Source organism: Mixophyes fleayi, chromosome 2, assembly GCF_038048845.1.
Source record: "Mixophyes fleayi isolate aMixFle1 chromosome 2, aMixFle1.hap1, whole genome shotgun sequence".
Lineage (NCBI taxonomy): Eukaryota > Metazoa > Chordata > Amphibia > Anura > Limnodynastidae > Mixophyes > Mixophyes fleayi.
Window position 1 is genome coordinate 358,168,321 of NC_134403.1, and position 21,945 is coordinate 358,190,265.

At 40.4% G+C, this 21,945-nt stretch overlaps 1 protein-coding gene across 2 annotated transcripts in view; it reads right to left on the reverse strand.

Moving 5' to 3' along the window:
- The window catches only part of RUNX1 (RUNX family transcription factor 1), a 201,841-nt gene that overhangs the window by 19,610 nt on the left and 160,286 nt on the right, over positions 1-21,945 (reverse strand). Inside the window, exon 6 of one of the 2 annotated variants that reach the window (XM_075197220.1) lies at positions 15,484-15,675. The exons of the other annotated variant lie outside the window; for it this stretch is intronic. Within the exon in view, the coding sequence (XP_075053321.1) occupies positions 15,484-15,675 (192 nt within the window). The remainder of the gene's footprint in view (positions 1-15,483; positions 15,676-21,945) is intronic. 2 annotated transcript variants of the gene reach the window in all.

Sequence of the window (21,945 nt, forward strand, 5' to 3'; positions counted from 1 at the left end):
GTAATAAAATAAGAATCTACGGGGGGATACGTGTGAAGCGTAGCACTGTTATGAGGCTTGTTTAGCTATAAATGGAGATCACAGCGGTGTGTAGAGGGAATAGATCTTTTTAAAGGTTAGTATTTTCTCCATGATTTACCCTAATCCTCACATGTGAAAAAATCAGCGCGGGCTGCCATAACTTGAGAGGCTCCTGACAAGAGCTTCATTGTCTGAGACAGGTGTGAGATTGGAACATATTCCAAGCCAAGGGTCGGTATCAGAGCCAGCTCTGCAAGCTGAAAACATGCACCCAGCATCCAGTAATACCACTGCAGCCAGCCAGAGACTCAACAATTTAAGGCTTAGCACACACACACACACACAACACACACAACATAAATCAGACGAAGATGAACCAGCCAACCGTCAGCCACTTGGGCAGAAGCCTGCAGACTGTCTGTGCACATCAAACCTCTCCTGTTTGGGTTATTCAGTCTGGGTGGAGCAGCTAGTTCAGGCATATTTAAACTTCGTCTTATCTTGTCCAGACAAACTTTCTTTCTTTTCTTTTTTTTTTTTTTTAACCTGTTTACTTACAGCTAGTAAATTGTGAATATTTGCAAAGAATGATGACCCTCTACGGTGCTAAATGATGTAAACACAGAACATACAGACGGAACGTGTTTATTTTAGACGCTCTGGGTGATTGTGCACATGTCACTTGGTGCTGTTCACAAGTAATGACAGCTTCTGTGGGCAACACCTCCACTTTTCCTTTTTAGAAAGTTTGATAAATCTACCTCTTAGCCGGACACTTATAAAACATGTCTCCTGTATGGGTGCTGTACAATTAGTTCCAATTTATGCTTTCACTATGTACCATTTATCTGATCTAACAGCAATCAGTGGGCCTGATTCATTAAGGATCTTAACTTAAGAAACTTCTTATTTCAGTCTCCTGGACAAAACCATGTTACAATGCAAGGGGTGCAAATTAGTATTCTGTTTTGCACATAAGTTAAATACTGACTGTTTTTTCATGTAGCACACAAATATCAACTTTAAATTTCAGTGTACAAATAAGCTATCAAGTATTTGTGTGCTACATGAAAAAACAGTCAGTATTTAACTTATGTGCAAAACAGAATACTCATTTGCACCCCTTGTATTGTAACATGGTTTTGTCCAGGAGACTGAAATAAGAAGTTTCTCAAGTTAAGATCCTTAACGAATCAGGCCCAGTATGTATATTTACGGTGACTTGTATTAAACGGCTCACCCTAAGACCTTGGGGGAGATTCAATTAGAAAAAAAATATGTGCAAAGTGTCTCCAGAACGACCATATTTTTTCAGTGAAATATCCGCTCATTTTTGCTCACGCCTCATAGAGCTGCGGGCAAAAATGAGCGGACATTTTTACCGTACTAACGGTTGCGCAGCCGCTATGTTCTCAGGAATATCCCGGATAATTGAATCCTTCCTCTCTTGTGTTTAAATACGCCCAGAATTAGTGCGCAACCCACAAATTAATTTACCTCTAAGAAACATCTCCCCTCTGCTATTTTTACTTTGGATAAAAATTAAATGAAAGAAAAATAAACAAAATAAAACTGACACGCGATAATTCCTGCGCTGACCCTGATCAGTGACGCCCCTAGGCATCAGACTAGCTCTCCTAAATGCTAAACACAGCCCTGTAGCTATACAACATAAGCTCTTTGTTTTTGACCGGTTATATGGCACTAATAGAAAAAAAAACTGAACCTAAAAATAGATTTGAAAAGATCCTTTCACTTATCGGTACCATGTAACCCATTGGCAGGGTGCTGACCACATACACATACTAATATTAAACAGGAAGGCTGAATTAGCACGCTTGGATGCTCCACGGCCTGCCATTGTACTCTCTCATCTCCTCTGAGCAAGTCCTTCCAGTAAACAGCGTACGAGCTGTAGCTGAAATTTCTGTTCCGTGACTAAAAGTCTTCGTTTGCTGAGTGAAAACCAAGCGGTGCTTCTGCTTCCTCTCTCGCTGCGAGCTGTCCGTGCCATTAATAGACGAGAGCCCGTCACAGCTGTGGGCCTGTCGACATCTTCCTGTCAGACACACCTGTCGGCCCTCGTGCTTCTTGCTGAGGAAAGTGGCAGAGACGCACAGCTGCCAGCGAGCTGCCTGGAAGGTTCAGCTCATGAGTGGGATCAACTTGATACCCTGGCAGAGGCTCCTACTATTTGCTTTAAACCATCCCAAACATGAGACAATGTGCTAAAACAGAACCGTGGCTAGCAAATCCAGGAATGGGCCCTTTAAGGGAAGGCCTGAGCCCATCCACAGCTCAAGTGCAAAATACATATGACGCACCATAATATTAGGACTTTAAGTGGAAATGTACAGAATGCTTGACTTACAGAATATTGTTTTAGCCCCGCGCTAAGCTTAACTTCCTGAATGTTTTCTTCCCCTACTGTTAAATGCTTTTTATCCACCTTCGATTGACTTTAGCTTCAAGGTTTGCTCTTCTGCAACTTTTACTAAATACATATCTTTTTCCTTTTAGTTTTGTTGTGTGTTTTTCAGCCACGGTTTTTATATCATCAGGCATCATTGTTCCTTTCTATCGCCCTGGGCTATGTCACAATGAATGATCCCCTAGAATACATGCAGGGATCTTTATTAACACAGGAGATGTAGCTGCCCTGGTAAAAATAAATATGAACCGTTCTAGAACATGGTAGAATTCCAACCAACATGAAAGCCTCTTAGACATTATCAATATTATTATAGAGCAATAGTTATAAGGTACCAACATCTTATGTAGCGCTAGAGTTTTCCTTACTTCTGTCAGCATGGAGAGACTTCCAAACTTATATTGCTTTTAAAATAAATCATCTAAGTAAGTGCAGTGTTGCTTTAAATTGAAACATAATCCGGAAGACTGTAGGCCAGTGACCAGCATGGCTTACAACTACAATAAATCAGATAGAGTTACAGTAACTACTGCAGTAACAGATAATCTGCAGAAAGGTTTGGCTCCTAATAGTCCGGGAAGCGGGAAGATAAAAGTATGTTACGCATTCTATGGTTAATTTGTTGACAAATAAGAAATCTCTCGCCAGCAGCTGAACCAGATCTCTGCAAACCCTCTGTGCTATCCTGAACATAGTAACATTCTCTCTCTCTCCCTCCGCATAGTCCGACAACGTGGATGAGGATTAACAAAGCGTTAGTCATCGCCACTGGAGAGACTCACGTCCGGAATTTATACTGGATGTTTTTAAATGTAAAATAACCGTCTCACGCTGCGGCTTTTCCTGTGGGCTGACGATCCTGGCAGGGATAGCTTTTATGTAGTGAGAAATCAGGACTTTTATTATATTATTATACTAGCTATTTTAGTTCCTCTTATTTTGCTGTTCTTTTTTATTACTATACTATATTGTCTGGTTGTACATTGGAGCTTTAGACAATGTTCTGAAATAGGAAAATTTTCAACTGCGTTTCACTTTTTATTTTTTTGGTGTTACTTGTAAGTTGGGAGATGTTAAAAAAATGGTTACTCACCTCTTGGGTGAATTTATTCAATGGGGTCCAAGTATGGGTGGGGACAGGAAAGTCTTCTTTAATATGTCTTTCTAAGAGGCCTGTTTCTACATGACTCAGATCCTCTAAACTGATGGCACTAGGCAGCTATATACGTGAGGTTAGACGTGGGTATCTACGCACGGCCAGGGACCCACTGGAATGGTATCTGCATTTTTTTAACGCAAGTAAAAATGCTAGTAAAATGCGTTGGTTACTTGTGTTTTTTATTAATGTTAGGAAGTCAATGTAGGATTCCCTAATGGGTTGACCGCTGAATAAAGTATGATGCGTTTGGAAAAATGCAACAAAAACGTAACACACCTAAATGCGTGTAAAAACTGGAGCGGGTATAGAAAATATGGAACCCGTGGCTTCTGTTTGAAGCCTGGGTGATCTCCCACACTCCAAAAACACATTAGTAGGCTAATTGGCTGCTATTAAATTGACCTTAGTCACTCTTGGGGCTAGATTTACTAAACTGCGGGTTTGAAGAAGTGGAGATGTTGCCTATAGCAACCAATCAGATTCTAGCTGTCATTTTGTAGAATGCACTAAATAAATGACAGCTAGAATCTGATTGGTTGCTATAGGCAACATCTCCATCTTTTTCAAACCCGCCGTTTAGTAAATATACCCCTTGGTCTCTGTGCGTGTGTTAGGGAATTTAGACTGTAAGCTCCTATGGACAGGGGCTGATGTGAGTGAGTTCTCTGTACAGCGCTGCGGAACTAGTGGAGCTATATATATATACGATGATGCATTGAAATACGAGTGGGTACAATTATCTGTATCACTTCTCTAGCGTTCACCACTTGCCCTTGCTATATGTCAGTGAACGCAACAACTAAAAATACACATAATTAATAAGTAAACTTTATTATTTGATAATATCGGAAACACAAACTGCATGAACAGACAACAAAAAAATCCATTATTCCGTGTCCCAGAGAGTGTCTAATATTTCACAGGCCTGAGCATGGATGCTGTTCTAGGCTACAGAAAAACCCTATCAGCAGAAACTGCTAAGAAATAAAAGTTGTAACACCCTGTAATAAAATAACCGTCCCGCAACTGAGCTGACCTTAGAATATGGGGTATGTTTTTTGGCATTCTGCTTTTGAAAAAAAAATAAAAAATCAAAAGTATATTTTTGTTTCATTAAATGTTTGCCTTTGAGGATCAGAGGAGTTTCTTATTTATTTACTTTTTCTGTGTAACTCGAACCTGCATCAATACTTGGAGTGTACTGCCAGGAAGAGATTATAAGAGCCTATTCTGTATACAGAAACACGGCGCAGGAGTCTACGGCAGCACCAGATTAAGATTCACGAGGTTGCACAATCACGGCGTTAACACTCAATGTGCCAGAGGGGTTAACAGTCGTAAAACAGTTGCCTAAGTTCTGGGAAGTCAATGATCCAATGTGTAGGAATTCAATAACCCAACAACTTGTTAGATAATAAATCTTCCGGCGACATTATCATCTCACCTTCAGCAACTCGTAAAACGCAATCATCTGGTTTTCCCTTCCCCACTGAGAATATATGAAGCTTCTACTGGGAATGAACATTTTCTGTTATGGTTACATCAAAAACATATCTTAGGGTTTGTCAGAATTCCGAATGAAATCTGAGCCGTTATTGACGTATAAGGACTACTGACAGTCATCATCATCATCAACATTTATTTATATAGCGCCAGCAGATTCCGTAGCGCTCTAACAGTCATCAAAAAGGTAGTGTGTAACTATACACATAGCGAGCGGTCCATGTGACTGGAATGGGGTCCGCTAGCTCAGGGGGGAAAAAAATGTGGCTTAAAGTACAAACTTAATATGGCTTCATAACAGATTTATCCAGACAGGTATATGATTTGTCAAATAATGAGGATAAAATGACTGTATATATAATTCAGACTAATGTGACAGATTTTTACTAAGGTAAATTAGTACTCTGTCCTACTGGATAGCGGTTAGGGATGGGGCAGAATTTGTGATGGGCATGATGGTGCGTAGAGGAACCCAACAATGTTATTATGGGAAATGGTATATGGTCAAAATAATAAAAGAAGAATAAAAGGAAGCAAAAGGAAGATCTGATACCAAATGCCCGTAATATTCTAAGCATGTGAACAATATATTATATATATATTATAGTTCAGTATTAGGGTGGCATACAGTTTAAAAGGGCAGCTGAGATCTTTTAAATGACAATGAAGAAAAGACAAAAGCAGAACATTTCAAATGGTGCTTTATAAAATGAAAATATTTTCTATACATTGAGTCTATGTTCTCGTTTAAAACTCCATTTAAAAAGTATCACTATCCTCAACATAGGCAAACCGAGGGTGGTTTTCTAGAGCCTGGAAACCCCCCTCCAAGCCTGGGGCACTGTATAATTGAGGTGTTGGCCCCTGCTCTCGCTTCACACAGCTCTGCTTGAAAAGGGAGAGCTGCGTGCACCTAACAGTAGTGCACGCAGCATTGCCCATGTATATTATGGGGATAGGAAGAGTTGGAGAGCAGCCAAGCACTGTCTAAAATTATAGCCACACCCCCATGCATGCTGGTCACGCCCACTGGTGGCGTGGTGTGGAAACCCCCCCCTCTACAAATCCTGCGTTTGCCCCTGCTCAACCCTGCCTTCCCGCTCCCCAAGTAGTCAAACGACACGAGTACCTCAGACCCCCGTTCTTTGGGTATGGCAGCAAATCTGCTGGCTTAATCAGTAAGGCTGAAATAAAAATGGATGACTGAAAGACCCAAGGCCAGTAAAGATTATGGCGGTGGGGATGGCTGTTTTTTTTTTTTAAATAGATTTTTCCCTTAAGTCATTGTTACGATAAGACTACAGCTACTAATTCCATCTATTAGTTTAGTGCTACATTTAAAGTAAGGGCTGTCACTCTGACATTGGGGCAGTTATTATTTAATTGATTAGTACATAGTGTCATTTCTCCAGCTCAATATTACCAGTAACTATGTTTTATGTACAGTATTTTCAGGGCCAGTAGAGGAACAGAAGTGTACGGTAAATTAAGCCACTAATTGAAAATGTGTTCAGGGTTTAAGTTCACCGTTATAATGTTAAAATAAAAACGCAGCTCACCGTTCAAAACAAAAAAAAAAGAGCAAAGAATAAATCAGAACTATATTTGTAATCCATTACATCTGCACAAAGTCTTCAGCATTGGCAGCCAAGAGAAAATGACTTGGCTAAACTTGGCTAAGCTTAAACGTATGTGGTTTGCACTTGTTAAGCCTTGGAGCGGCTGTGTGCCATACTTGCTAAGTGGTGTTAAGTCATAAAGTGCATTTCTGCTCTTTCAAGGTGGTGCCATATGGTCTAGCAGAGATTAGCGTAAACAGCCCTACGCGATAGATCAGCTGATTGTTATCACGCTACTATTAAAGAGTTACGTCTACTTAAATATGATATAATTTTATTAAACGGGGGACTTCTTCTGTTGGCCACACATGCTGCAATATTGGCAGCGATATTAGCCAGTTGGCCGTTGGCCAGATACTGAAACGTGTGAGCCAAAAAAGAGTGAAACTGATCGGATTGTTATTGGTCATTTTGGTAAATGCAGTCGTAGGATCTCCAATACAGGTCTGCTTCTGCGCTAATAGGTCACAATGACCAAGGAATTGATCCCAGCCACGTGCATGGCCAAATTGGATATTTATCCCCTGGCCGATTTGCAAGATTGGTTCATGTGTGGTCAGCATATCAATTTCAGTAGTCATCACAGCGTGCAGGTCCAGAACGGCTGGGTATTTTAACTGTATAGGCCAAAGAATGCAGTCGTCTCATGAGTGTGATCTATGTGCATGGTCATCGGTCGTCCACACTAATTTGTGTCCATGTAATACAGTTGTTTGGCAGCTCAGTCACACGCATGTATGTACATGTCTGCTCTGGAATTATTTAACCTACCTCCAATATATGAAAAAATTGTCAGAAATCATATTATGCTATCAAAGATACAACAAAAAATGACTGTGCTCATCAGCCATGTTTATGGCTATTAAAGATCAATATGAGATCTCATGATGTCTCGTGTAACTACAATTACATGTTAAGAAACAAAATGGCAGAAATGTAATCTTTCTAAACTTTGTGTCCAGTGAGGGAATATTTCTAAGCGTTGTGCCCCGAGATGGAATCTTTGTAAACATTGTGCTCTGAGGTGAGATCTTTGCAAACTGTGTGCCCTGAGGTGGAATCTTTGTAAATATTGTCCCCAGAGATGGAATCTTTGTAAACTTTGGGCCCTGAGGTGGAATCAATGTAAACACTGAGCTCTCAGGTGGAATCTATGTAAACATTCTGCTCTGAGATGGAATCTTTGTAAACATTTTGCCCTGAGATGGAATCTTTGTAAACATTGTGCCCTGAGATGGAATCTTTGTAAACTATGTGGCCTGAGATGGAATCTTTGTAAACTATGTGGCCTGAGATGGAATGTTTTGTAAACATTGTGCCCTGAGATGGAATGTTTATAAACATTGTGCCCTGAGATGGAATATTTGTAAACATTGTGCCCTGAGATGGAATCTTTGTAAACATTGTCCCCAGAGATGGAATATTTGTAAACATTGTGCCCTAAGATTGAATCTAAGTAAACCTTGTCCCCAGAGATGGAATATTTGTAAACATTGTAGCCTGAGATGGAATCTTTGTAAACATTGTGGTCTGAGATTGAATCTATGTAAACATTGTGGCCTGAGATTGAATCTATGTAAACATTGTGGCCTGAGATTGAATCTATGTAAACACTGTCCTCAGAGGTGAAATATTTGTAAATATTGTGGCCTGAGATGGAATCTTTGTAAACATTGTGCCCTGAGATGGTATATATGTTAACATTGTCCCCGAAGATGGAATCTTGTAAACATTGTGCCCTAAGATTAAATCTATGTAAACATTGTACCCAGAGATGGAATCTTTGTAAACATTGTGGCCTGAGATTGAATCTATGTAAACAATGTGGCCTGAGATTGAATCTATGTAAACACTGTCCTCAGAGGTGAAATCTTTGTAAATATTGTGGCCTGAGATTGAATCTATATAAACATTGAGATCCTGGGATGCGTTACAATGTAAGGCTTTCATTAGCAAAGTCACTTTGATCCTATATAGGTAGATCAATCATTTTGTTGAATTCTGTGGTCCTAAAATCAGAATTTGTAGTATGCTTAATGCTAAAGGACACACAAGTGAAATAAAAAAAATGTATTCCCATTTTTGCCTAGGCGTGTGAAAACCACCAACATGAAGGACCTAAGAGCTGACACTTATTGTAAAATGTACAAACTTACACTATCAGCAAAAATCAGTGGACCCCCCCCCCCCCCCCCCCAATAAACGAATCTACTCTGGGTAAACCTAATATTTTGGTCATGCTTAAGACCCTGATATTAAAACAAAAATCCTGAATTTGAGGGTCTGAGTCAGGTACTTTCCTGTAGAAAAATCACTATGTGGTGATTTTACCTTAGGTAACTAGAGCAACTAGCAACTGAACAACTGGTGGAGGTTCCTAAAACTTGTGCCTCTATGACCACATAAAAGAGTCAAACTAGTTTGGTGCTGAGCCACTCTCTATTGTGTTCAAAGAACCTGTGTTGCTGTACAGACATGTTACCTACAGGCGTGCTTGCCAGCAGCCTGATAAACACTGCATTGTGCTACCTACCCTAGAGCACTCCCTGTGTGAATACACTTTTGTGTGAGAGATTGATGTTGTTCTCTCTTGTTGCCCCAAATCTGGCTATATGCTTACATTCAAATGGAACTTTGGCACAGTAAAATAAGCATAAATAATTGCTTCTCATATTTTGTTTAACGAAAGCCACCTCAGGTTTAATTTAAACAGACAGGCCGAGTATTTATTTTCAACGATCTTAACGGTTCTAGTTAATTGTTTAGACTTTCTTTTCCCACATGCCTTACGCAGCGCTGAGCTCTCCGAACAGTGTCTAGCGGGATAGGCATATTTTAAGAGCGCTGGTATGGGATCGTTTATCCGGGAACTCATTATCCTGGGAGTTCCGAAAACCGGAAAGTAGAAAAAAAAAAAAGCAAGGGGTTTCTGCTTTTAATTAATGTCGTACATGCAGACATGGTCACGCAGATCTTTTCCTGTCATCACTATGAGGAGCACTGCTAAGAAATCTAATGAAGACGGGAATGTCGAGATCAATGTTGGCGGAAAATAGAAATATTTATAGATATAATTTACAGTAATATTTTAGGCACAGTGCTCCGAATTATAATAAAAAAGCCTTATATTAGTTATTATATTACTACTGTGGTCATTAGGCCCTTTCTGCTTTATTTTCAGATAAGTTTGTTGACACTTGTTTAAAATGTCTGCTGATATGTTAGTACCGATAGGTGTCTCTGTTTGATTAAATGTATTGTTTTAACTTATTACTGAGATTAACGTTGATGTGTGGCCCTTTTGAAGGTTATAGGGCCCCACCAGGTGGCCCCAAAGTGTATCAGGTTGCCTATCACCGCTCTAAGTCCCAGTACATTAATACAAAAATGTCTGCCTCCACTGTATGTAGGCCCATTTTAAACCATGTGACACCCATGCCACTTGGGAGTTCTCTAAGGCCATGAAATCTTCTTTCTACTTCCTTTAAGGTCCCAAATAAGGTTACAGAAATCTATTCCTACTTATTCTGTCCACTTCGGGGCAGCACAGTGGCTCACTGGTTAGCACTTCTGCCTTACAGCACTGGGGTCATGAGTTCAATTCCCGACCATGGCCTTATCTGTGTGGAGTTTGTATGTTCTCCCCGTGTTTGCGTGGGTTTTCGTCCGGGTCTCCGGTTTCCTCCTACACTCCAAAAACATACTGGTAGGTTAATTGGCTGCAAACAAATTGACCCTAGTCTCTCTCTCTCAGTCTGTCTATGTGTGTGTTAGAAAATTTAGACTCTAAGCCCCAATGGGGCAGGGACTGATGTGAGTGAGTTCTCTGTACAGCGCTGCGGAATTAGTGGCGCTATATAAATAAATGGTGATATGATTATGGGAAAATAAGCATATTTTGAGTGGAAAAAAAGGGGACTGACCTGGAAAAATCAGGACCCATAGGGGCACTAACTTTAATCTACAGGTCGTAGATTTCTAATAAGAGACACTTTCAGGGTAAACAGGCATATATAATTTGTACTAAAACTTGATACATTTTCACTCCAAAACATGTAGTAAAAGTTTGAGGGATGAAACAAGCACAGACGCTCTGGGTTAGGTGGGGTGTTGGATAAAGAAGGACATTTGTAGAAGATTAGAAGCAGGCATACCGCCTGTCAGGCATAAGTAAAACCTCATTGCACCTGGGAGAGGACAAAAGCCGCTGCACAAAACAAGAATATCACTTTGCATGGTTTTGCATGGCCCAGAGAGCGAGTCTGCAGATAAACTGCTTTGTTGCCTTTAATTTATGTTCCCTCTACACAGAAGGTAATCTTTCAACCTCACGTTCATTTGATGTGGTGTTTCTTCATCCCTCTCTTTTGTCTGGATACTTGTTTGGTTAGATGATTCGTATTAACAGGTGTCCTGTCCCTCCTATGTGCACAGCATACTGCATAAGTCTCAACGTTTATGATTTAGGATTGGGGACGGAGCAAGTCCATTTTTAGAAGAGGGCATGGTCACGCTACAGGGTGGTGCTTAAATCAGGACTGTGCCACCTAATTCGGAACAGTTGGCAGGTATGATACTCTCAGTCAGTGATTGGCACCTTGATACATTGGCCCTTTAACCTTCAATAGGTCCTCATATTAACCTCAAACCCCCCATTTGCCCCAAAACACCAGCAAATGCCCTTTAGAACCCCATTTACCTCAATTCACCTCTCATAACTCTCACTGGTGCTGAATGAATACATTTCTGAGATAGGACATTGTTCTGTTGAAGAATCACATTTTGGGCCTAATTCATTAAGGCACGCAAAACCAACGTATTGGGCCTGATTCATTAAGGAAAGTAAAGCCAAAAAAAATGAGTAACTTTGCACCTTGGCAAAACCATGTTGCATTGGAGGAGGAGCTAAACTTAAAAAACAGGTTGCGATTGGTTTATATATGATTCCCTCAGTTCACACGATACCAACACTCATTCTCATTATGCTTCACTCCTCTTCTTATAACTTGCTATATCTGATGTTTCATGTTGATTTCCTTTCCCTCAAAGAGAGGAACATAGGGTCTTAGTTTTTTCCCACTTTTATCCTCATAAAATATATTTATTGTGTAACACTTGTATATAAAATATATTTTTACAGTTGCTGCTAATTGCAAACACATGTTACAGCATTCATATGCAAACATCACTAGTAATCGACACTAGCCAAATAGCTTTGAGATGTCCTATCAGATTCTAGCAATCATTTTGTACAATGTACTAGAAAAATGATAGCTAAAATCTGATTGGTTGCTATCACCTACCACTTTCCTTTTTAGATGGTTTGATAAATCTACTATCAAGTAATTTAATAGGACCACTAGACGGGCACAAATGTATATGTGGCTAAGTGGTTAGCACTTCTGCCTCACAGCACTGGGGTCATGTGTTTAATTCCCGACCATGGCCTTATCTGTGTGGAGTTTGTATGTTCTCCCTGTGTTTGCGTGGGTTTCCTCCGGGTGCTCCGGTTTCCTCCCACACTCCAAAAACATACTAGTAGGTTAATTGGCTGCTATCAAAATTGACCCTAGTCTCTATCTCTGCCTGTGTATATGTTAGGGAGTTTAGACTGTAAGCTCCAATGGGGCAGGGACTGGTGTGAATGATTTCTCTGTACAGCGCTGCGGAATCAGTGGCGCTATATAAATAAATGGTGATGATGATGATAATATGTGAAATAATGTTACAATTATGGAGAAGGCTTTTTATCCTATGCATACCCTGTTTTCTGGTAGTAAACCAATTCAAAGACACTTCAACAACCCTTTCAGAGTCTTTAACGGCAACAAAAAATAGTCTGAGTTAGATGCATGACAAGTCTTTATAGTATTCAAATGGAAAAAGTTGAATTTAATGAAAGGGGTGCACCTATAGTGGAGATCTGACAAGTACACTTCTGCACGGGGCACTAACTTGTCCAAGGCGTTCTGCGCTGAACGTCCAGTGCGCTTTGTAAATTAAACGAATAAAGTTTCTTAACTTCTAACACAGTTTGGAAATGTTTCCACATACATTTGTTAACATTGGATGAACTTATATTATGGGTGTTGATGTGTTTGGAAGCAGCATGTTAGGTAATTCTACTTCATTTACATCAAATCCTTTTTTTGTACTTCTTTTACCCAACATTTAACACTTCCTACTTTTTTTTTTTGCACGTCTCTAAAGTTAAACCAGGATATGTCCAAAGTGTCAGTTCTGTTTTAGAGACTGTTTCTTAGAAACATCTCGAAGTGGTAGTGAAAGTGGCTCCTTTTTTTAACTTTCCTCACACGCACATCCATATTATTTTAGTGCATACCACTTGCTGCAGTGCATTGTGGGTAGGACGACTGGTCTCGTTCTTTTAACACAAGATCGCTGAAAAACAGCTGTTATCCTCGCACTGCGTGGCAGGGGGAAAAAATAACACACAAAAGGGCTCTATATACTTTTGGGCTTCCAGGCAACCTGTCTTACGTCAGCTTTAGTTATTTATTTTTTTGTGACGCATAGTACATGCCTTTATTATGTACACAGGTATCTCCGTTACTTATATCTACCAATATATTATATGTAGCTGCAGTGCTTTTTTTTGTAAGAAAAAAGGTGTCGGAACTCACATCACGTAGTCACTCACAGTACACGCACCCACGCACGTCAGTTGTGTAACGAAACATAAAGGTCGCCGCCCACAGTAAGCTCTCAGCGCGCCACCACACGACCAATCACAAGCCCAGCAGTGCCACCACAACCAGCGCGGACGAAGTACGCATGCACCGGACTCGACACACAAGCAGCCCGCATGCACCGTTTTAATGATTTTTCCGCCGACCTGCTACGCTCGACAGGGCGATTCAAGTCCACGTGAACCAAACATTAAATGTTCAACAGTTACTTTTAAAACTTAAAAAAAGGTGCCGGAACTCAGTTCCGTTGAGTTCTAAGACAAAAAAAAGCCCTGTATAGCTGTATATATTAATTGCTGCAGAATACACATAGAAATCTAATGCTAAATTGCTAATCTTCTATAATGTTTCCAACAAAAATAATAACAACTGAATTTAATATGCATTGTACAAACTTGCTTTGTGTCTGGGTATTTAATCTGTATTTTCCAGATTAAATACAAAAATAATTATGTTTGTAGATTAATTTAGTGTCTTTTACGTGCCCTCTTGCACCTTTGACTACACGCCTTCCTTTTTCTTCCCAGAATCCACCTGTGCTTTTCAGTCCTGTCTTTGTCCCACCAGCCAGAGCTGGTCATACCTGGAATATGACACAACGCTGCTTTCTGAATGCAATGATGTGGGATAACCCAAGCAAAAAAAACGAGTGTACCTCAATAAATGAATACATGCCTGGAACGCCACAAAAAATGCATTTAGAGGAAGTTGCAGTAGGATATGTAGAAGCCAATAAATTAAAGTAGACTGAAGGTTGACAACACATCCCAACATTTTGAATTTAAAGTGACCTTTACAGTAAAAGTGACTGTAAGCCTACAGAAGGACTACCTTTAAAAGCCAACTTTGTTTTTTGTTTTTTGCTGACAATTATATTTTCTGCTGTTAAAGGGACAGTCTGCGTTCCTTCTCTGAGATATGGACACCACTGTCCTCCGGGCAGGGGAGTTAAGCGGTTAAGCAGCGTAGCCTCAGTGAGATCTTTGTCGGATACAGCGAGGAGGCGTCTGACATCTGTGGCTGCGTGTGTGGGACCAGTCACCTGTTGTCTCCTTAGCCCTGTGTGCAGGGGCTGCAGTCCTGGCCATATCAGATTTAAAGACTGTTGCAAAACATTTTAAGTACCCATTCTGGGGTTTTACACGGCACACAGAAGATCGACAGAGCGGTTTCAATGTTTTGCAAATACTTTTGTTCTGGGGTTTTTTTTCCAAATGAAAATACATTTGCTTAAAGTTTTAATCTTCAATTATGACGTGTATCTATGCCATGAAATACTACCAAATTTTGTAATAAATAAACCATAACTGAGGACAGAACGATTGGTCAGCGAAATATGTTGTAAGTAGGCGGAGCTTGTTGCGAGACAATATAATTCTTGAACAAACTCCACCCCTAAAGCAATGATTTGCATTTTCCTATTAAGAGCTTTCATTTTATTTTTTTTAGTGGTAGGGCAATGGGGTGTGAGTGCGTTGGGCTACGATTGGATAGTTTCAAACATAGCAACTCCCTCAGCTTTAAAAAGAAACACCGACAGTGAGGTGTGAGGTACAAAATGCACCATGTGTCTCGTGCCTCAGGGTTGTAACTGGTTCCTAGTGAATTGATAATGATAAATATTGGTTCAACATACAAAACCACTGTCAGCACCGTGAGGGGGTGATTAGTCCAGTTTAAGATAATATTGGCTAAAGTTTATTAAACACTCTAGTGATAATAGAAAAACTAACTGAGCCCTTGGTTTTAATGAAAACGACAACCCATCTGTAAGCTTATAGCACTGTGCTAGAGAAACTGGTTGTCTACATGATCACGTGTCTTAGTCATGTGACCTACGCCAAGACAAAACTGCTTTTCTCTCTATGTCTAATGATAAATCGGATAAATGAAACTCCTGTGACTTCTTGTTCAGCACACCAGCATTCAAACAAAAAAATAAAAACCAACATATTTTTTTTTTTTGCACTAAATATTAGCGAAATGCGTCACTCAAAAGAGGCGGGTTACACGGAGGGGCTGCAATGGTGGAGGACTCACCCTGTATCTGAGACTGCGCCTGAGGATTGAACGCTGTGGAGTGGTTCAGAGACGCCCGTGGGTTGGGATTGGGAGCTGGGTGGTGCGGGCTGACCCTCATCGCTGTCCGACGTAACTGTTCCAGTTCGCTCAGCCGCTCAGAAAACGACAAGCTGCCAGGTTTAGTCTGCTCGTCTAATTTTTGCCGATGTCCTGTTAACAGCAAGACGGGGGGAAACACACTCAGACTGGGCAGTAAATGAACGGTCAGCTTTTCATTTCAAATGTAAAACTTGAGCAAAATAATATATAGAGTATCGTGACTGATGTCAGTGTAGCTTAGCCAGTGCAGCTCCACTCCCACTGTCTCTTCAATAAAGAAATGCTTGACGGACAGTTAACTTTTTAGAGCTTTCATCCGATTTCTATTTACATACATTGCACCAAACAGAATCTCTATAAACAACTTATATAAGCATATTTAATCATTTACAGTTTATGATTCCCTCCTGAGCAATAAGACATCACTGCAATGCATTAATGCTTTAGAATCATATATATTTCTGATAATATTCTTGCTTTGTGGGGGGTGTATTTTTTCCTAAGTACGTCAGACATTATTGCAGCAAGGCTACCGAAAAAGTATCGAAGAAACGTCTAGGTTGGGTTTAATGCCCCTTTAACAGCAAATTAATTCCACCATTGATATTCTCATACAGAAGGGCCTAGGCTACATCACACCACAATATCATTGTCCATTTTCCCCCTGCCTGAGTCTCTTTTATTTTTTTTCTTTCTTTCAACAAGGAGTGGGATAATTTTTTCCAGCTGTCTAAAAATTTGCATTTCAAAGCGAAATTTCCAGTTGCTACAATTTCTAAAATAAAAGTATGTGTAAACTTTTATTGGGGCTGGGGTTTCTGAGTGGCCGACTCTCCCTTCCTCCCGCCAGTTCCTTTGGCGAACACGGCGCTATATCACATTTCACGCTGCACTCAGAAACGGAGCCAGTTTTACTGCAATGATTTTATCTGGGGGGGAGAAAAGAAACTTGTGCGGTTTGAAAAAAAAAAATATATATATATATATTTTTTTCACTTTGGCAGGACAAATGTTGCTGGAGCTCCTTAACTTGTCAAGCATGCAAATCTCCGGCCTCTGTTTAGCTCTCCAGTTCATGACAGTGGACTTGAATGCAAACACATGGAGTCACGCAAGCTCTTTACACATGTTAGTTGTCTGATATGAGCTATTTTAAGTATCATCCTTCTGTACTAAAGGCCTGGGGCTGTACCGCCGACTATAAAGTACTGAGCACGGTCCTGTCACTAGAGAAAGTTCATATATATATATATATATATATATATATATATATATACATATGTATTATACTATGTTCGTATGTCTAATTATGTTCTCCCTCATTCTGCAGTTCTATCAGCTCATGCAAGAAATTTGTGTCGGAGTAGGAAAGTTTTTTGATAGATTCTGCAGTATTGGGTGACATATAATTTTATTTGGATTAGTAGTTTAATTTTCAGGACATGGTTTTCAAAATATTGTCTCGCTTTGTCATTTCTACAACAGCAATTAAATGTCACATTATTTTCTACACAGCAAGCTGTAGAAAACCAGGGGGTGTAGGTACTTTGTGGCGGTTCTGTAGAATCGCCAATTTGCGGCGTTCTGAAGTAATTTTCTTCAAACGGCAATTTTTTTAAAGACAAAATCCGATGGCCTTTAATTTTAATAAAAGTGGCGTTTAAAAAAAAAAAAAAAAAAAAAGACTTCAAAGCGCCGGGAATCGGCGGACAGCATAGTAAATATACCCCTAGATGACAATTAGCCTTGTAGGGCAAGTTACAGGTGATTACCCTTAGCAGATACAGGCAGGAGATGGTACTGGTAAAGTGTAAGGCTGGCCTGTCCAACCTGCGGCCCTCCAGGTGTTGTGAGACTACAAGTCCCAGCATGCCCTTCCAGATATCAACTGGTTGTCTACTGGCAAAGCATGCTGGGGCTTGTAGTTTCACAACACCTGGAGGGCCGCAGGTTGGACAGGCCTGGTGTACGGCATCATTCAGAGCAAATCCATGTGAAAAAGGCAATTTTGTACACTGGCAAAACCCTGTGGCACTGCAAGGAGGGCAAATGTAAAATGTGATGATTTAGAGTTGGGGAAAGGTGCCTGTGCTCTCCGGGGGTATTGTAAGGGAAAAAAATGATTTATTAGTAAAATAACGCGTATCTCTTTTTTTAAATAAAGTTATTTATTTCAAATGTTCCTATATATATTTTTTTTTTTAAACGAACTTTATTGTTATTTTTTTTTTAAACAAATCTGGCTCATGCATACCCAGAGGGACCCTGCACTGGGCTGGCAAGCTGTAAGGTCATACTTGCCAAGCTAATTCCGGGAGATCCCAGGCAGGGGGGCGTGGTTGGAGGGGTGGAGGGGCTGGGGTGCGGCAATTCGCGTCATTTTGTCTCCGACCCCCGCAACAAAATGCCGTTTTTGTCGCGGGGGCGGGGCCAAAATGACGCGATTCACCACAAATCGCGTCATTTTAAGGAGCATGTTGACATATGCGGGATATTTGCCTGCTCTCCCGGGAGCCCTACCCGAATTTCGGGAGTCTCCCGGACATTCTAAGGAGAGTTGGCAAGGTATGTGTAAGATTCCTCTTAGTGCTGCCGGGGAGCTGACCATCGCTCAGCCATCCCGCCGGCCTTTCCTTATTAAACTGGGCGATGGGCCAAATATAACGGCCTTACTCTCATCTATGCCCCATGAAACCTAACTGTGGTGGGTTTGTACATGTTCCCACTGTTCATCCCAGCTGACATATTCCTGCAGTCCCAACATTTGCTAACTCAATATCCTACCTGAAAGCGATCGGCCACAAAAGCTCACTGTTCCCAACCTATCCCCTCTACTTTATTTCGTGCCTTTCCTAGAAGGAACGTGAAATTTCCCCTAAGACAGCAGGAAGGAATTTGTTTAAATCCAAAACACAATTTTCCTAGAGAAAACTGAAATTCGGGCGCACCTTAAAAATAGCATATTATCTATCTTGCAGAAAAACGCTCCCTCTCGTTTGCTTTTTTTAGGTCAGGTTGCCACTCAAAACAGTAATAAAAACAGGAAGCTAGAAATTGTACATTCTGTATGTATAGGCTACTGCCAGCTTCCTGCGTTTTGGATGTATTAAATCACAGTTCTGCTAAAGAAGAAAAAAAGTTGTGCTAGGAATGTATAATTAAAGCAGCACATTGTGAGTGACCGGGGGAACAGCAGTGAATGATTTTAGCGATAATTAACAGCTACCTCTTCTTTTAGACTCATGTAAAATAAACATAGCAAATAAAATAAATACCAAATAAAAAGCCGCCTGTCTCTGACATCTGAGAGACGGTATTCTTTGTAACCACTGAACCAGCCCTGACAGAATTACGGCAAATACAATTATGGTGTTAGGACTGAACAAGAGTGATTTACGCAGTTCTAAATGAACAGTTTTATTTGCAAAATGAGCCACAAGAGCTACTGTTCTGTAGACGGAAGATGAATGGTTGTATGTTTAAATTCCTTAAATTTTAAGATGCCCAAACAGTGACAGGTTTGGCAATTTTGCCCGACCAAGCTTATCCGTTATCAGTATGTACCGTTACCAAGAACATCTAGATAAACCAGGGAAGACTTTTGTTTTTTGGAGGATGGAGAGGGCGTTTGCTCTAAACTAGTAGCTGTCACATTTTATTTTTTTTTAATAAAGTTTTGGCTTTGCTTGTTTATTTCTATTTTTTATTTTATTTACTTTATTATTATTTTTTTAGTGAATCTGGAACGGGAAACTGCAAACTGACGACTCACACACGAGCAGATTGACAGTAGACTGGCGTGGCGAGCAGTAAGACTCCTCCTACCGCTGCTTGTCAATATCGTGAGGAGTTGAGTGACATTTCTTTGAATAAATTCCGGTGAGTGAAGATTTTCTAACGCTGTGATAGAAAATATTCAGAATGGAGGGGTCTTGAAAAATAGTTCCCCAAATGTTTTGGAACTACTGCTTTGGAGTGCAAAGACTTGTAGCAGCAAACATGGCTGTAGAGTTTCCAGGTCGTGTGTCTGTCTGTCTGTCTGTCTATCTATCTATCTATCTATCTCATTCTTGCCAATTCTCCCAGAATGTCCGGGAGACTCCCAAATTCCGGTTAGGTCTCCCGGGAGGAGGAGCAGCCCACCCGCATCTGCTAACTTCCTATGGAAGTTGTCAGCATTAGAGCTGCCCTCACGCGATACTTTGGCCCCGCCTGCGATGTACTGATGCATACGCATCATCTTACAGCCAAAATGACACAATTTGTCAAGCCCCGCCCCTCCACCCATACCCCTTCCCTCCCGGACAGCAACAGCCAAAAGTTGGTAAGTATGAACTATCTATCTATATATCGCATGTATATATATATATATATATATATATATATACATATGTATGTGTGTGTGTGTGCGCAACTACTGTGTATGTGTGTGTGTGTATATCTATGTATATCTATTGTTTGTATATATGTGTATGTATATAAAGTATGTGTATGTGTGTGTATATATGTGTATACGTACGTATGTATGTATGTATGTATGTATGTATGTATGTATGTGTATGTGTGTATATATGTGTAAGAATTTGTGTGCATATATACATATATGTATATGTGTGTGTGTGTGAGCATATATTTCTGCCAGCAGAAGACAGTTTTGTTTGACGTAAAGGTTAGCCTGATATTACCATGAATCCATTTGACACAATAATATTATTTCCCGGCTTAATTCGTCAGTGTTGTCCTTTTATTTACTGTTGATTGTTTTCACGAAAGACACATGAGAGGAAGAGTGAAGAGATGCAGGACCCATACTGAATGGAATGCATTTTATTAGAAGAAAAAGTCACAGCGCAACAGACATTACTGTATAAACTTGTAGGTAACTATTCAGCGCTCTCTGGCTCGTGTCCACCTGGCTGGGACGCCCGAGTGTACAGCTGAAGCAGGTAAAGCGTTTTGGCAGACCCTCACTTTTTTTAACGTTAATATTAACTGTAAATATTAATTCCTTTCATGACAGTAATTGTGGCTCCCTAACGAGATAGTATTTAGCCACCTCTCATCAGCAGTTTTATTTGCTTGGAGAGAAGATTATTATTTTTACTATCTTACGCACCGAGCCAGCAAGCTGATGACTTACACAATGATTTCCATTACAGGCTGTAGCCTAGGTCAACATTAACCCTTTTATTTGTTACTAGCAGCTGGGGTGAGATGATATGAATGGTAGGAGGAAAACTATTATTATTTGTGATCAATCCTTTATACGGCTCCAATAGAGTTGTGCAATTGTGCAAACGCCCCTGCATCGATCGCATCATCGCGCCGCGGGAATGTGGTCAAAACTACGCAATACTCTACTTCATTAGGAAGTGAACGGGATACGGGAGTAAGGCCTGCTCTCCCAGGGAGATTTACCTGAAATTCTCTTTGAGTCACCATGTTTTAGGAACTTCTGGCGAAATCATTCCTAGTGGTTAGCACTTCTGCCTTACAGCACTGGGGTCATGAGTTCAATTCCCGACCATGGCCTTATCTGTGTGGAGTTTGTATGTTCTCCCCGTGTTTGTGTGGGTTTCCTCCGGGTGCTCCGGTTTCCTCCCACACTCCAAAAATATACTAGTAGGTTAATTGGCTGCTAACAAAATTGACCCTAGTCTCTGTCTGTCGGTCTGTGTGTGTGTGTGTTAGGGAATTTAGACTGTAAGCTCCAAAGAGGCAGGGACTGATGTGAGTGAGTTCTCTGTACAGCGCTGCGGAATCAGTGGCGCTATATAAATAAATGATGATGATGAACCAAACATTTGCTTTCATTTTCTAAGCTGTAGAATCAGAATCTGATCAAGAGCAGAAAGTTGAAAAAAGTCTTTTGACCCGTGATGCCCTTGTCACACAAGTCTTTGGCAGCAATTTTAGCTGCACCCTACCTAACTCTAACTGTGCCAAGTTCTTTCAGATTTCATTTCCGGGAGATGTATATTTTCCCACATAATGGATCGTCAAAAGGCCTACCTGCTGGACAATGTTTGTGACATAATTGTTTGTGACACACACAAAGGCATAGGTGCGGAACATTGAAACAATGCTAAATTTTCTCTCACTGTGACATGGCAACGCCTTAAAACAATCAGCAAACAATGACATAAAGACAAGGGGCTAGATTTACTAAACTGTGGGTTTGAAAAAGTGGAGATGTTGCCTATAGCAACCAATCAGATTCTAGCTGTCATTTTGCAGAATGTACTAAATAAATGACAGCTAGAATCTGATTGGTTGCTATAGGCAACATCTCCACTTTTCCAAACCTGCAGATTAGTAAATATACTCCAAGGTCTTTTAATGCTTTGAAATCGTGTGCAGAATCAAACACAACTATGAAAG